Source organism: Zonotrichia leucophrys, chromosome 17 (genome assembly GCF_028769735.1).
Source record: "Zonotrichia leucophrys gambelii isolate GWCS_2022_RI chromosome 17, RI_Zleu_2.0, whole genome shotgun sequence".
NCBI lineage: Eukaryota > Metazoa > Chordata > Aves > Passeriformes > Passerellidae > Zonotrichia > Zonotrichia leucophrys.
Window position 1 is genome coordinate 83,121 of NC_088186.1, and position 14,760 is coordinate 97,880.

The 14,760-nt window shown below is 37.3% G+C and overlaps 1 protein-coding gene across 2 annotated transcripts in view; it reads right to left on the reverse strand.

Annotated features, from left to right (window-relative positions):
- The window catches only part of RALGPS1 (Ral GEF with PH domain and SH3 binding motif 1), a 76,430-nt gene that overhangs the window by 22,097 nt on the left and 39,573 nt on the right, over positions 1 to 14,760 (reverse strand). For both annotated transcript variants that reach the window (XM_064727395.1, XM_064727394.1), the window contains exons 11-13: positions 9,720 to 9,857; positions 8,006 to 8,099; positions 103 to 170 (exon numbers count right to left, since the gene is read on the reverse strand). In XM_064727395.1, coding sequence (XP_064583465.1) covers positions 103 to 170; positions 8,006 to 8,099; positions 9,720 to 9,857 — 300 coding nt within the window. The remainder of the gene's footprint in view (positions 1 to 102; positions 171 to 8,005; positions 8,100 to 9,719; positions 9,858 to 14,760) is intronic.

Sequence of the window (14,760 nt, forward strand, 5' to 3'; positions counted from 1 at the left end):
TCATGCTACTGATGAACCTTTGGGTTTTCCTATATACTTCAGTAGAAGATTTCTGTAATTAAAATTATTTCCTTACTCAAATTTTCAAATGATGTTTTATACCTGCAAGATCTTCTTTGGAGGAAACCAGTCGAGGAGAGCTGTTACCTGGCTCAATTCTTAAAGATAATCTGGAAAAACAAGTTTTTAGAGAAATTAACAAAAAAAAAAATTCTCAATAAAAGTTGAAAGAAATTGAAGACGTAATTATTTCGGCAGTGCTAACTAGCATTTTACTGTCTTGGAAGTGTAGTTATTTATTCTGTGATGTAACAAAACAATTTTTTTTTAAAGTAAATCACTACGTGTAAGAACAAGAAAGAAACTCTGAGGAAAGTCTATGAAAGCAGAAGGAGAAATCATTATTTAATCCTCCCTCTCAGTTCAAAAACATAAGTTCATCCAGTCTTTTGCCTTGGGAAAAAAAACCTCAAAAAGTTAGTAATTTGTATACAAACCTAACATTTTATTCCCTCTAAACATGAAAGCAAATTTCCTGTTACCATGTCGAAATGTGCACACAGAAATATCTATTTTGTTACTGTGAATTACAGAAAAGAAGCTTAATAGAGCAAAGTGACCAACACCTTATAGTAAAAGAAAGTGATTAGAAGAAAGTATTATATGCCACGCTGCCTCACTCCATGTGTTTTATTATGTACTCACTCTTGTGCTCTCAGCATTCCAACAAATCTCAATCTCCCAATGCACATCACTTCTGCCATTTCTCAAGTTTAGGCAGTCTTAACTAGATATTCATGAGTCCTTTGCTCTGTACCAGTCTGACAAAAAGGTATGAAGGACTACAATGTTAAGTAAACTTTAATGGACTAGGCATAAATCCAAAGAAAATAACTGCTGTCATTGCCCAGCAGTGAACACACACGAAAGCTGGAAAGCTTCAGCACCTTGCTGTGCACCCCAAGGAAAGGCTTTCTGACTTCATTAAAAACATGCAAAGTGGTGGAGGGAGAAACCTATGGCAGCATTTCAAAATATCATGTATGGCTCAGCCATCACTTTCCTTACTACTCTTTATTGGGAATACCTTTCAGTTCCTTCTCTACAATATTCCAACATTGTCAACTATGTTTTAGTGTGAAGTCAGGTAACAAAGCTACAGTCCTTTTCATGTTTTTGAATTTTTATTCTTCTGACAGTACTAGATTCTTTTAACTACCCAAAGTAATGTATTTCAAGTAGGTAATGAATCATTCCTTTCCAGACTACTTTTCTTTCTGTCCACTTGATTTCTGTGACCAGGAATCAGTAAACATAACTCTCCTAGAAAGTTACAATAATACAAGTCAGTGCAAGATTCAAATGTTGATCACATGGGAATTTCTTTCAGTATGGAAAAAAGACAAAAGAACTTAATGAAGTCCTTAATGAAGACTTAAGGCAAGTGCATTCTTACACCTTCTTTAGTGACAAAAGTGAGATCAACTTCCATGCAACTACTTGCACTACATTATTTCTCTCTCTTTCTGCCTAAAATTATTCTTGTGAGGAAGAAAAGAGGAACATAACAGCAGGAAGAAAAACCTGACACCTTTATGTTTTTAACAAGGTTTTAGGAAGAGCTATGCTATGATTACACCATTTAGAAAGCATGTGTGTTTTGTGCTGCACTTCTGTGTTGGAATTCACCAACAGAGCAACAAATGAGTCTCCAGTGCTATCAAATAAGATTACATCACTCTCCGCTGGTCATCTCCCCAGAATATGGGAAGCTAGATAATGTTGGTTATCTGTTTGGTTATGTTAAACTGCACTCTGAATCAGCTCTTTCTAAGTCTCTGACAGTTTGGACATTAACTTCCATGATGCCAGAATTCTGCAATGTTTCCAGAAAAACTAGAATGCAATTTATCTGTTTTCAACTTATGAAAATACAGATGTATTAAAAGAAGAACAAATAAATGCAAGCCTAAATGTATTTTGGTAAATATAAAATACTCATGCTGACATGTTATATTTAAAATAAACTGTTGAGAAAAGGGAATATACTCTGACAACGAGATGTCATTCCTGAGTCACCTTCTCCTCTATTCCCCCTCTCCTCCACAAGGCTGGAAGCAATCAAAAACATTCTTTATTTCCAAGAAGAGATACTGACAGTCAGTACAGTTTCAATCAGTCCTGGCTTGTTTGCCACCACCTAAATTCAATTTTGCAATTCCTCTGACACTCCATTTTCCATGGAGCAGCACAAGTTCCACACATGCACACACATGCTCAGCGTATCCCAAAGAGGACCCTGGAGCCAGAATCTGGTGTGGCCCCTGAGAGGCTTAGTGTGATACTTTCAATAGATCAGTGCATACTTTGAGACCTGATGTGCTTACCGCCAACATGCATCATCCATATCCACAAACACCTAACGACACTCTCACAGATGACTGTTCAATGTCAATCACTAGCATTACTTTAAATAAAAAACTACCTTGGTTCCAGCGTGCCTAATAAACCACTCATAAGGCATAAAGACACTCTGTTTTGTGTTGGCCCCTGTGTAACATCAGAAATTCATCTCAGAAGTCACTATTCTGTGATATTCATCCAATATCACAGTAGTATTAGGATTTTTTTTGTTTGTTTCAGGAATCCTTTTCAAAAAACAAATCTTTGATTTACCATGGTAAGGAAGCCTAGTTTTAGTGCATGGTCTAAATGCTGACATACAAAATTTCAACATTCCAAAATTATACTGCAAGAGTTCAGCTAAGAGACACATCAGGATAAATCCTAGATATCAGCCTTAGAAACTGCCCACAAAAACCTAAACTTCAAAACTGAGGAGTTAGTATTAATAATCTTAGGTCAAACAAAAATTGAAAGTAAAATCTCTAGGAAAAAAAACAGCATAGAGATTTGCTGAATTAACAAATACCAATCTACCAATCTACCATTGGAAATTAAGACAAAGCTTCTACAGGAACAGGTGCAGAAGAGTATGTGAAGGATTTGTTCTTGGATTGTAGAAAGATGACTGAACAATTTTTGGTTTTTTTAAGCCTGATACTCAAAATATTTTCTGGAACATGTTAGGGCAGGTATGCTCTGGAAAGTAAGATGGATGGACCTCTATTTCAACCTAGTTTTAAATAACCCTCTGCTACTGGGCCATACAGCTCATTTTAGAGTAACCTTCCTAGCAAGCAGGAAAAGAGGAAACTAACATAATGCAGAAAATGAAATAGAGAGTCAGTCTTGAACATAGTTCATACTCTCCAGTACAGGACGGAACTATTGCTAGGACAGTACAGCCACTGTTACTCAATTTTTCTTGTATCAAGCAAGTAAATTAAGACAAAGAATAGTCTTTCACAGAAGTTTAGCTGCTCCATGAGGAGGCTGAACAAAACTTAATAATCTTTGTTGAAACAAGGATGATATTAGTTGCATCAAAGCACTCCAGTCCTCAAAGCTGTCCCTTAAGGCACTTCTGACCATTATTTGCATACCAAACAAGACGGGTCTGGCATATCTGGAACATTCTGGGCTGCCTGTCTAGCATTTAAACAGTAGGTCCTATGACAGTAGGTCAAGCAACAGTAGGTTCCTGGGACCTTCTGCTGGAAGGATACTGTCCCCCAGTATCCCCCAATATTCTCCTGCTGCTGGAGAGGCTGCAGCCCAAGGCTTGGACAGGTGCACTCTTCACTGGGATGTGAAGTTGGATGACTTGGACCCAGAGAGTGGTAGGGAATGGTGCCACATCCAGTTGGGGCCAGTCCCTAATGGCGGTTCCCCACGGCTCAGTCTTGCGCACAGTCCTATTTAATATCATTGTTGATGATCTGGACAAGAAGATCGAGTGCACTCTTGGTAAGATCAGTAAGCTGGGTGAGAGTGTTGATGTGCTGGAGGGTAGGAATGCTCTGCAGAAGGATCTGGACAGGCTGGATTCATGGGCTGAGATCAGTGATGTGAGGTTCAACAAGACAAAGTCCTGGTTCCTGCAATTCAGTTACAACAACCCCATGCATTGCTACAGGATGGGAAAGAGTGGCTGGAGAGTGGTCCAGGAGAAAGGGACCTAGGGGTGCTGGTCAACAACAGCTGAGCATAAGCTCGCGTATGCCCAGGTGGGCAAGAAGGCCAGTGGCATCCTGGCCTGTATCAAAGGTACTGCGGCCAGCAGGACTAGGGAAGTGATTCTCCCTCTGTACTGGTGAGGCCAAAACTTGAATCCTGGATTCAGTTCCGGGAGCCTTACCACAGGAAAGACATTGATGTACTGGAGCATGACCACAGAAGGGCAACAAAGCTGGAAAAGGACCCAAAAGATTCTGCAGACTCTGCAATTCTCTGACTGGAGGGTATAGCCAGCTGGGGAGCAACCAGCAACAGGCCTAGGGGGAACAATCACAACCTGTGCCAGGGGAGGTTCAGGTTGGACATCAGGGAGAATTTTGTCACACAGAGGGTTGTCAGGCATTGGGAAAGGGCTGACCAGGGAGGTAGTGAAATCATCATCCCTGGAGCTGTTCAAGAAACAATTGGATGTGGCACTCAGTTTACCTAGTCTAGTTGACAAGGTGGTGATCGGTCAAAGGTTGAACTTGATGATCTTGGAGGTCTTTTCCAACCTTAGTGATTCCATGCTTCTATGATTCTATTTTTGTGTCCTGTGGAAGAGGCAGTCAAGCCACAATTACAGCTACTGAACCATATGGCCACTGGATCACTATGAATCTCAGACTAACAATGAAGGTTTTTTTCCACCCCGCCTTTCACCACAACTCTTGGTGGAAAAGATCCAGGGAATACAGCTGCCTGGGAGGCTTATTGAAGACGAACTGCAACCAAGGTTCACTGCTGCAAGTACTAATTTAAGTACTACTACTCCCTTGAAGTACTAAGCATCTGCCATTTAATACCTGCTCCCATAGGACTGGAACTAACACGGTACAGCTAGGACTTCTATAGCACCAGCATTGCTAGGAGTCAGTATAGCCTTTTAACTGCCAATCAATTTCTCTTGAATGTTTTCCCACAGCATCTTGCCTTATCTGAACCTAAATTTGAACTGATTTTTCTGTAAGTCATCTTATTACTCTATTGCCTAATATGCTCTGAAGAACCAAGTTATAGGCATAGGTAGCAGCCTGATGGTCCTGTCCTGTCCCGACAGATAATACTGAAACACAAATAACAGTCTTCAAACTGGTTTCACTCAAGAAACAACTGTGAGAATACAAGGCCTGACCTAACAATGCCAAAAGGTCAGAAAAAAAAATTTATAGGAATGGCTGCAAGGTATGTCTGGTTAGGAGAGGATAAGGCATTGCGCCACAATGCTACATACTGCTAAAACTGAGCAGCTTCTGCAGAAAACAGTATATGGGCTGACCAAGAAAGATCTGTTATTTTTAGGATATGACATCATTGTCAGGGGTTTTCGGGAGCATTCCTACTTGCTGACAAGCACAAACCTAAAGGAAGCAATTGGACTGGCACAAAAAAATTGTAGCGAAAAGCTTTGTTTATATAAAGTGGCTGCCATATTTTCCTTGCCAGTGTAATTGAGGTTTTCATTTGGCAAAACACATGTTGAGATTCTGCCAATATGTTTTAGGACAACTGTCTAAGTGTCTCTTCCTGACAGCCTGGTACTGAGATAGTTCTGCTCTTCATGCCAAAGGTGACACACATTTCTCTGCATTAGAGCCCTAATGCTGTCCCTGGCTCAAAAAGAGCAGTCACTGCAAAGAAAAAACAGAAGAGATTCTTACCCACTCTAAAAGCTTAGTACTCTCTGCATTTTTAAAGCTTACATTTTCTTCTGGCATGGGACCAGAAAATGCTATGAAACTAAAGGGAAACTGACTGAGAGGAAAATGTGAAATCAAATACTTAAAACAAAATCCAAAAACTTCTTACCTAGTGTAAAATGGAAGAGGAATGAGAGTTTTCTTTAAGGGTAGAAGTGATGTGCTTTGATGAATTAATTAAATTAATTTTATTAATTAGTTATATTTAATTAGTTATATTAATTAATTAGTTTTATTCTGATGAAACAAACATGGTAGAGAAAGATCAAAGTTCTCCAATGTATATAAGCTGTAGCAACTTTCCTGTGGTAAGAATCAAATCTTTCCCTCTTTTTAATACCTTTTGTGACTTTACTCCAGTTTTTCCTTGCCACAGTGAAGCCTGGAAAGAAAACCACTAAACTTGATTGTATTAATCTCACAAATAACTAAATTTTAAAAATTAAGGATTACATGATCTTTAAGATATATCAAATGCCTTCAAGCATTATTAGCAAACTTGCTACTAAATTTACATTAATATTCAAATTTAAAATAGAATTACTTCTAGTTTTTACAAATATTATATTATGGTGTCATATGTTTATGGAAAACACTTGTTTAATTCATTCTTTCGGAAATAGTACAGTTCATGAAAGATGTTGCATACATGGGGTTAACACTGATGCATCATCAGGAAACTCCATCTAAAAATCAAATTTAACAATATGAACAGTTTCTTTAATCCAATCCAGGGGTTGTAAAGCCTCTACTAACTACAGTTCTTCACCTTTGCCAATGACTGCTTAGTTTAATTTTTCTCTGTCTTCACAACTTGAATGAAGCACAGAAGCGTGTGCAACATTAGTAAAGAAAGACCATTTGTTAAATTTCAACACTGAGGTTTAAATCTCAGACTACCCTTAATAAAAGTCTTGGACCTCTTGACCTTTTCAAAGACTCTGCGCACTGCTCATGGTCAGTGTGCATCTCTTGCACAATGTGTCTGTGAGTGAAACATATACAATGTCATGGGACTGAGTAAAGGAATTTACACATTCCTTTGCACCATCATTTACTTAGACCCTCATGGATGGCCAGAACTGCATACAATGCTCCATGTAAGCTCTCACCAGCTTCTTCTGAAGCAGTATAAACAACTCTATTTTTTCATAGAAACACTATATTTGATAGGCAGTAGGGATGAATTAGTCAAGTGCTGTATCTCACTTGTGACAGCTATCTACTGATCAACACCTATAAACTAGTGTTAGAATAATTATATAACATTCCAGGGTTTGTGGCACTATTATTTTAGCCATCAGATTGTTTCTTTGTGGTATCCAAACCACATTCTATTTCAATGAACCCTTCCATCACTGTATTATTAGCATATGGTCTAAGTACACATAAATTCTGAGACAAAATTCTTAACTGAAGTATTTAACAAAACTGGTAACAAGACCGGTTTTAAGGAAGTTCATTACCACCCTGCTCTCTAAAACATATGCTAAAATATTTTATACTACCATTGTATGACTGAACATATGTTTGCTTTGAATACTTCAAATTCTGCTTAAATAGTTACTCTATTTGTCAACAGCTAATTGTATAGCATTGCATCGAGCTATTTAAAACCTCAGTTCCTTAGTCTATGACAACTTTCTAGTTCTCTCAGAATTACTGGCCAGGGATTATCACTTTTAACTAGAGCATGTTCACATATTGACCAATGACCTCTCTGGCACCTGCTTCAAACCTCTGTGTGGGTTAACTCTTCTCTGGGTCCTTTGTAAACATTGTTTTAATATGTTTAAACCCCCAAAACTTAGTATTAACTTACTAAAAACAATAACTTGACATTGGTAGATGTCCTCAATGTATTATTCATAATACTATAGAGTCAATGCTGGACATCTTGGAGATAACTTTAGTATTACTGAACAAAATTCCCAGAACACAATCATCAATTAATAGAATAAAGACTAGATTTTCATCTACTCTAAACTGTTACTTTGCACTAGTACATTTCACTTTGTAAATTTGCTTATAGTCATAAAGAAAGACAGTAACTCTGGATTTTACTTAGCAGAAACACCTTAAAACATGTTCAGCCAAGGGCTTTTTGCTCAGTTCTTAATAAAACTAATGACTAAGTAATCTGTCTGTTACATTTCTCAATGCCTGAAGAAAAGAACAGTACTTACTTGTAATTGTCATCTTCTACAAACTTCTGAAGTTCCTCAATGTAACGGACAGACTTCAAATACTTTTGCACATGGGGAAGTGTTGTGAGATAATCTGTGGGATGTTCAAACAAACAAAAACCATTAACATTTCTGTCATTCAGAATTATAATTTTTTCAGGTGATTTCTTTTTCTTGATCTTATGATACCTTCATGGAAACAGAATTTGAACATCCCTAAAAAGTAAATTGGGCAGAACTAATACTTTGACCCTAAAAAGGTGTTTAAGACTTGACTGAGCAAAAGTGATGCTCTCAGTTGTTAAAGAAAATACAGATGCATTTCATCATCATGAAAGCTGGTGGATTTCATTAGATGTTATCTCACTGGTGGAAAAAAATTTTCTGCTGCAAAACTGCTTGAATTTTTTGTTCATTGTTCTAGGGAAAATCAAAGCCTTTAGCCATAGGTATTAGTGGTTCCCATATGTTCATGAACTGAGGAGAATGAAAGACACTAAGTTCAGAATGACAGAAAAACCTCTTGACACATGGTGCATGGACAGGAACATGCCTTGTAGTACATAACTAAAGTTTTGCGGTCTTGTAAAGGTAACTGTTTTAAAGGCATCCATTATGCCAGAATATTGTTTCAAGGCCGTATTTTAATTTTCATCTTAATTTTAACAAAGGACTCAAAGGTAATGCAAAGCACTGCAGCAAGCTACCAAAATTGTAAAACGGAAAGGGTCAATGAAATAAGGAGGTTTCTTTGTCATCCAAAATTTTCAGAGACAATATGAAACTCACAATAAGAAAATGGTACCTGAATGATCTAGCTGTTCAGAATCATACGTAATCATGCCTAATTCCTACCTTTAAATACTTTGAAATACCGAAGTTGACAAAAAAGGGCTGGATACTTAAGCATACACAGTTAACATCTCACCTTGTTTTTTCACAATGTAACAATCCTTTTTCTTTAAGCTCTCCAAAACTTCAGCTTTTAAATTTTCTGAATTTTATTGTTTAGCTGCACTCAAGGCTTTTCAGCTTGTTTCAAGTTTAACCAATGAAAATTCGTGCTAAGTCACCAAGAGTACACTGAGTATTCACTAAGACACCAAAATCAGCACATTTATTGATATACAGCTTCACTAGCAGGCTAGAACTGCAGAAACTATTTTTAGAGTAAAATTCTGTTAACAAAAAGAAACAACCCCTCCTTTTCCTGACTTCATCCAGTAGCAACACACGCACAAAAGCTTAGCACATTGAACAACCAAGTGTAGACTGAAATATTTGTATTTCATTTTGTAAATATATCACCAGGATGCTAACAACAAAATGATAACCAAATGAACACATTCCACACTCTAGACATCGTATCTACTGCAAAGTAAAGGGAAGATATTAAGATAATCTCTCTGATTGCCCTGGTGGAAACAGTATATAAGCCAAAGGCAATAGCTGCACTTGAAAGTATGTCATTTGTACCCCACATGTAACAGTGAACTGTACACAACCTCTGTTATAGCTCTTACAATTTTGAATACATGCTTATCTGCCCAATTTGCTGGTAAGACTGAAGCTACACAGAAGTGGAAGCTACATCACTTACTAGTGTTCAACTCTACCAACATTAGCCTCTTGCATTCCCTCAGAATCTGCTTCCACAATTTCACACTAAAGAAATTTTAGTTAAGGCTTGATAGGCATAACAATATTTACCAACCATAGTTGCAGGATACTTGCAGATCAGCTATTATTCGGAGAATATTGTTCATTTGATTGGATCTTTGTTCATTCTCCATTATGCTGTCTGAAGCAGGATATGCAGAATCTATGTAGATTAAATCCAAGAGATAAATTCCTGAAACAAACAAATCAATCAACCAATTGATCTAGTGTTTCAAACAGAAACAGTTGCATAATTTTTAATGAACATAGCATCCAGAAGCTGTTTACCCCCCCTGTGCTCTGGGCCCATTAAACAAAGGAGATCTTGGGATTTGCATTTTGAAAATTTCCATAATTACTGCTTGAGTTCCATGAGTTCCCTTAAAAAGAAAAGCTTTTTAGCACTTAGGCTACTGCCTACTATGAGCAATTTGCAGGACCATAAAAAGGACACTAAGAAAAGAATGAGAGCTGCCCCAGGCAGTGGTGCTGACAGTGGGGGGACACAGTGCTGCTGGCTCCCATGACCAGAGACCACTGCAATACCTCCTTTGTCTGCCACCAGTGGGGAAGAGCTCCATTAACTTTTCTGCCCTGAGACTTAGGAATACTTTCTGGAAATCCTTTGCAAGTCTTTTTCTCACTCAAGCTGAGCTCGCCACACATCTGTTTCCTCAGATCTCTACCATCTTGACCGTACGTTGCTCATTGGATCACACTGTGTTAGGTCCAGCATTAGCCAGGTTGCAATACCTAATTTCTTTAGGTTTATACCTTATTCATTCATGCATTCTGAAAAAGCCTTACACTGCTTAGGGAGGAATGAATGAAGAAACCACATGACCTGTTATTGAAAACTGAAGAGACAGACAAAGAGGCGACAACAAGCCAGAACAAATTCAGTTTGTTATGAACTGTTTAATGCTTTGCCTGGAAAGCATAAGGCCATAACTGTCTCTCAAGTGCGCAGCAATCTGTGAATTTGGACTATGAAAGAACCATATATGCCCATTAGACCCACTGACATGATAAATACGAGAGTGCTCCAGAGACCAAAGGTAATTTAATAATCCCACCAAAACCAAAAGGGACATTTAGACCTTGTAAATGAGTGGAAGAGAGCTGGATTAACAACTGAACAACATACAAACCATGGGAATTTCCAGTCATGCTGGAGTTTAAACAAAGAAAAAGATGCTTAGAAATCAGGTCAAGTTTTATAGTCTAGTTTAACTTTCTGCAATGACACAGATAATTTTCATCCCATATTAAAAATCCTCTCTTGAAGAAATATATCTCTTTTTTAATATATTTATTTATATAGCTATATAATTATTTTGTATGTTTTATATATAATCATATTTATATATTTTTATCTATCTCATAAATATAAGTACAGTTTATAAACCAGAGGTTCATATGACTCTGACTACCTTAACAGTTTTATCTTAACAGTAACCTGCAGTATTTATTGCTTTCTCCCAAACAGTATCTTCTAAAAACCGTTCTCAACTTATCTTCATTTCTCTCTCTACACATTTCTACCTCTAGAAAGACAGAATGATGTATAATCAAAAGTTATTAATGTTTTGAATTATTGTTTTATTTGCTTCCTTTTCTTAAAACAAAACAAAACAAAAACCCCTCTGTTTTTGTAATTTATATTAGTAGTTGGTAGTTTTAGACCTACTGATAAAGTATGCCAATGTGATTCTACTTCTTAGCTACAGTAATTCTTCAAGCCAAAGGATGAGTTTAAAGGAAGAGGGAGTAATTGGGGTTTGCTTTCCTAGATTATAAAAATACATACAAAAAGCAGAGAGGCAAAAAGGAAAAAAGTATGACTTTATGTGATTAGAAGACAATTTTGTACAAGTTTGTGAAGGGCAGCAATACCTACTCTTTGTTTGTCCTTTTCCACTCTTGTGAAGATAAGCTATTAATCATACCAGTTTATTTTATCTCATACTAAATTTCACTTATCATACCAGAGAAATATAAACAGCACTTTTGTCCTGCTTTGTTTCCACGTCTCAGTCTTACTTAGCTTTAAAAGAGGGAAAACCAAACGCAATTATTATTTTCACCTTTTCTGAACTTTATCTGAACAAGGGTTTCAACCACACTGGGAACTGCTTCGGCCATCATCCCACACACTCGAGAGACCCTAACACCTCCACAAGGCCAGCACAGACCAGGCACCCTATACCTCAGAATGAGGGAAGAACTCCAATTTCCTTAATATTAGAGTGGCTCTGTAGCAGTTAAGCATTGAGCAAATCCTGAGTCCCCAAGGTTTTGCAATGACCTAGAGGTCATACCTAGACTGAGGTTCCATACAGCAGCTCTTCACTGTCCTCTCCTGTCCAGTGGCACATCAAAATGTAGTTAGAGTTATGACTGTAAAGTTTCTGTTTGCTCATAGCCTCTCCACTGCAACATGCCTTATGGCAGCCTGGGTCAAGGCCACTTTCCAGCTATTTTGAGGAAGTCTGTAGCTTCTCATTGATATTAAAGATATAAACACATTTCCACTCTGCAGTAGTGGTTGTAAGCATTTTTTCAGGACAAAGAATCTATTTTCCAGGACAACATACAGATGAGGACCAACAAGGTATACAAGCACCAAAAAGGATGAAAGGTGTTAGCCTAGGCCCTGCAAATTCTAAATAAAAGTGTAAGGAAATGGGCTTTTGGTAGGTAGTGGGGTGCAGGAAGAAAAAACCCAAACTGACAGATGTAAAAAAAAATTAAACTGATTGTAACATGCTAGAATATAAAAGAACACATTTTTTGTAATTACACGCCAAGCCACCCCTTTCCCATATTGCTCCTCTCCCTCTCTTCCTTTAAAGCAAGAAGGATAATCAAGTTTTATGATTTTTTTTTAATCTTGGCAGTGATATTTTAAACTCTTCTATATATCTGATGCAATCGTAGGCATAGATAAGAATCAGTTCATTTTGCACAGAGGAATGACAAAATAATTCCCTTCAGCAAAAGACTTCAAGACTCGTTTCTCAAAGGAAAGCCTCAGGGCTGCCCCATGCCAAAGCAAACACACAGCACTAACTTTTCAAACTTTGGCTCACATTTGTGCTACTGTGCACTGAAAAAAGCTAGGATGTGAGGCCACCAGGATATTTTCCAGAGAGTGAGCTCATGGGCAGCTTCTTCCACAGGCAAGTATCATTTTCCAGTGATACTCACTTTTCTCCATTGTCACCAGAACTAATTTTGCAGCTGGATATTGTATGCAGACAACAGTGTTCATTAGTTTATGGTCCCATGGAAGTAACAACACATGCTAAGGAAAGCAAAGCCAAATAATCCAGGACTACATTTATTAATGAAAATCCCTTTGTGTAACAGGGACAAATTATTTTTAAGCTGGTAAAAGAAAACCAAACCTGAGATACCAAGCTTTTAAACTTCTACTGGAGAGTTCAAACAAAGAAGTAATATTAGTAACAGTTTAAAGACAGGAAAACATTATTATGGCAAAAAAGTGAACTTCAAATGTAGCAGTCAATGCCACATTTTGAGTCCTCCACCCACCAGACAACAATTTCCAAGGCTAGATTTTATTGAAAAAATATTTATGGAGAACTGCAGTGTTCACCAGGATGCAAACCCAAGTCTGTATACTTGTGTCTTGATTTACAGTTAAGCTTCTCCTATTATTTTCTTTATTCAATACTCAAAGCTTCTGAGAAAGTAGCACTGGGACAGATAATAAATAAGCATACTTTGGAGTTGATGGGTACTAACAAAGAGGTCTTCAGAAAAATACTGCCAAGCCCTCAAAAAACGAATGGTTATTCAGCTTCACTCAGTTCTGAAGAACCTGAACTGGAGCATGTAAGCTTTAAAATGTTCATGAACAACTACAGTATGCAATTTGACCCTCATTAAGAAAGATGGATATAGCATGCTATGAAAGACAAAACACTTTCAGTCAAGTAAATAATGTACAAATTTATACTAATGAGAAAAGCTGGGCAGGTATTACTTTAAATAGCAGTAACAGAAACAAAGAGGAATCTGGTTTTTTTTTGGCATATTCCTCCAAGTTAGAAAGCCTGGGTTCAAGCTTTCTGCTATGCCACAGATTTCTTTTACCTGAGCAGCAACATTTATTCCTAACAATTCAGAATTTGGGGGGTTTATGACAATTTGCAGGCACGAGGTGTAATCCAAAACTTGCAGCACCTAAAATTGTTTCACAAATATACACTGTTGCAAAACCAATCATAAAAAACATCTGCGCAGATAAAGACTGAAAACTTGCATCATTATCAACTGCGTCTTTTTTACTTTTTAATTTTTTAAACTTTTTTAATAATGACTATAAAACTATACTGAAAAATAGTACGGCCAACAAACAAAAAATTAGGTGGTTAAACCACCCCACCACTGCATATTTTCATGCATAGTGGTCTGTTAAGGGTCTGTGCAATTCTGCAAATGCAAGTAAGCTAGGAAACAGCTGATGTATGATATTTTTGTCAGTCAGACATTCCCTACTTTGCAACAAAAAATAATCAGCTGATAGAGAAGTATTTCACACAAGCCTGGGGACTTCAATTTATTATTCTTAGGTAACATTTTGATCATGTACTATAATAAATATCACAGTTATTTGGTAAATTGTACTGTTACTGTGAACAAACACATGGTGTAAAAAAACCCCTTAAATGTTTTAATGAACAGTTTAGTTCCCTACTTACAATCATGTACACTTCTAAATATTCACAGCCCCTGAATGCACATATGCTGGTGTGTAACACAGATGTCTGGGCATAGAGCATTCCTTCAGCACAGGAAGCAGAGTCTGCAAGACACACAGTAACTGGCACACATAAAGTAAGAGAATCTGTGGAAAGTAATTATTTTCCATTTTTGCTCCTCACGAATTGAATAATGACACTGGTTTGACAGGAGGACCAGAAGAGACAAGGATATATTTCCAATTTGTAGTCAAGTATATTTATGAAAGCATTTTCCTACATACAGTAGAGTGGTTGTATCACACTAAACAAAGCAGAGGACAGAGGGACAGTAACTTATCAATTAACTACGTGGTAGAAAGTCCA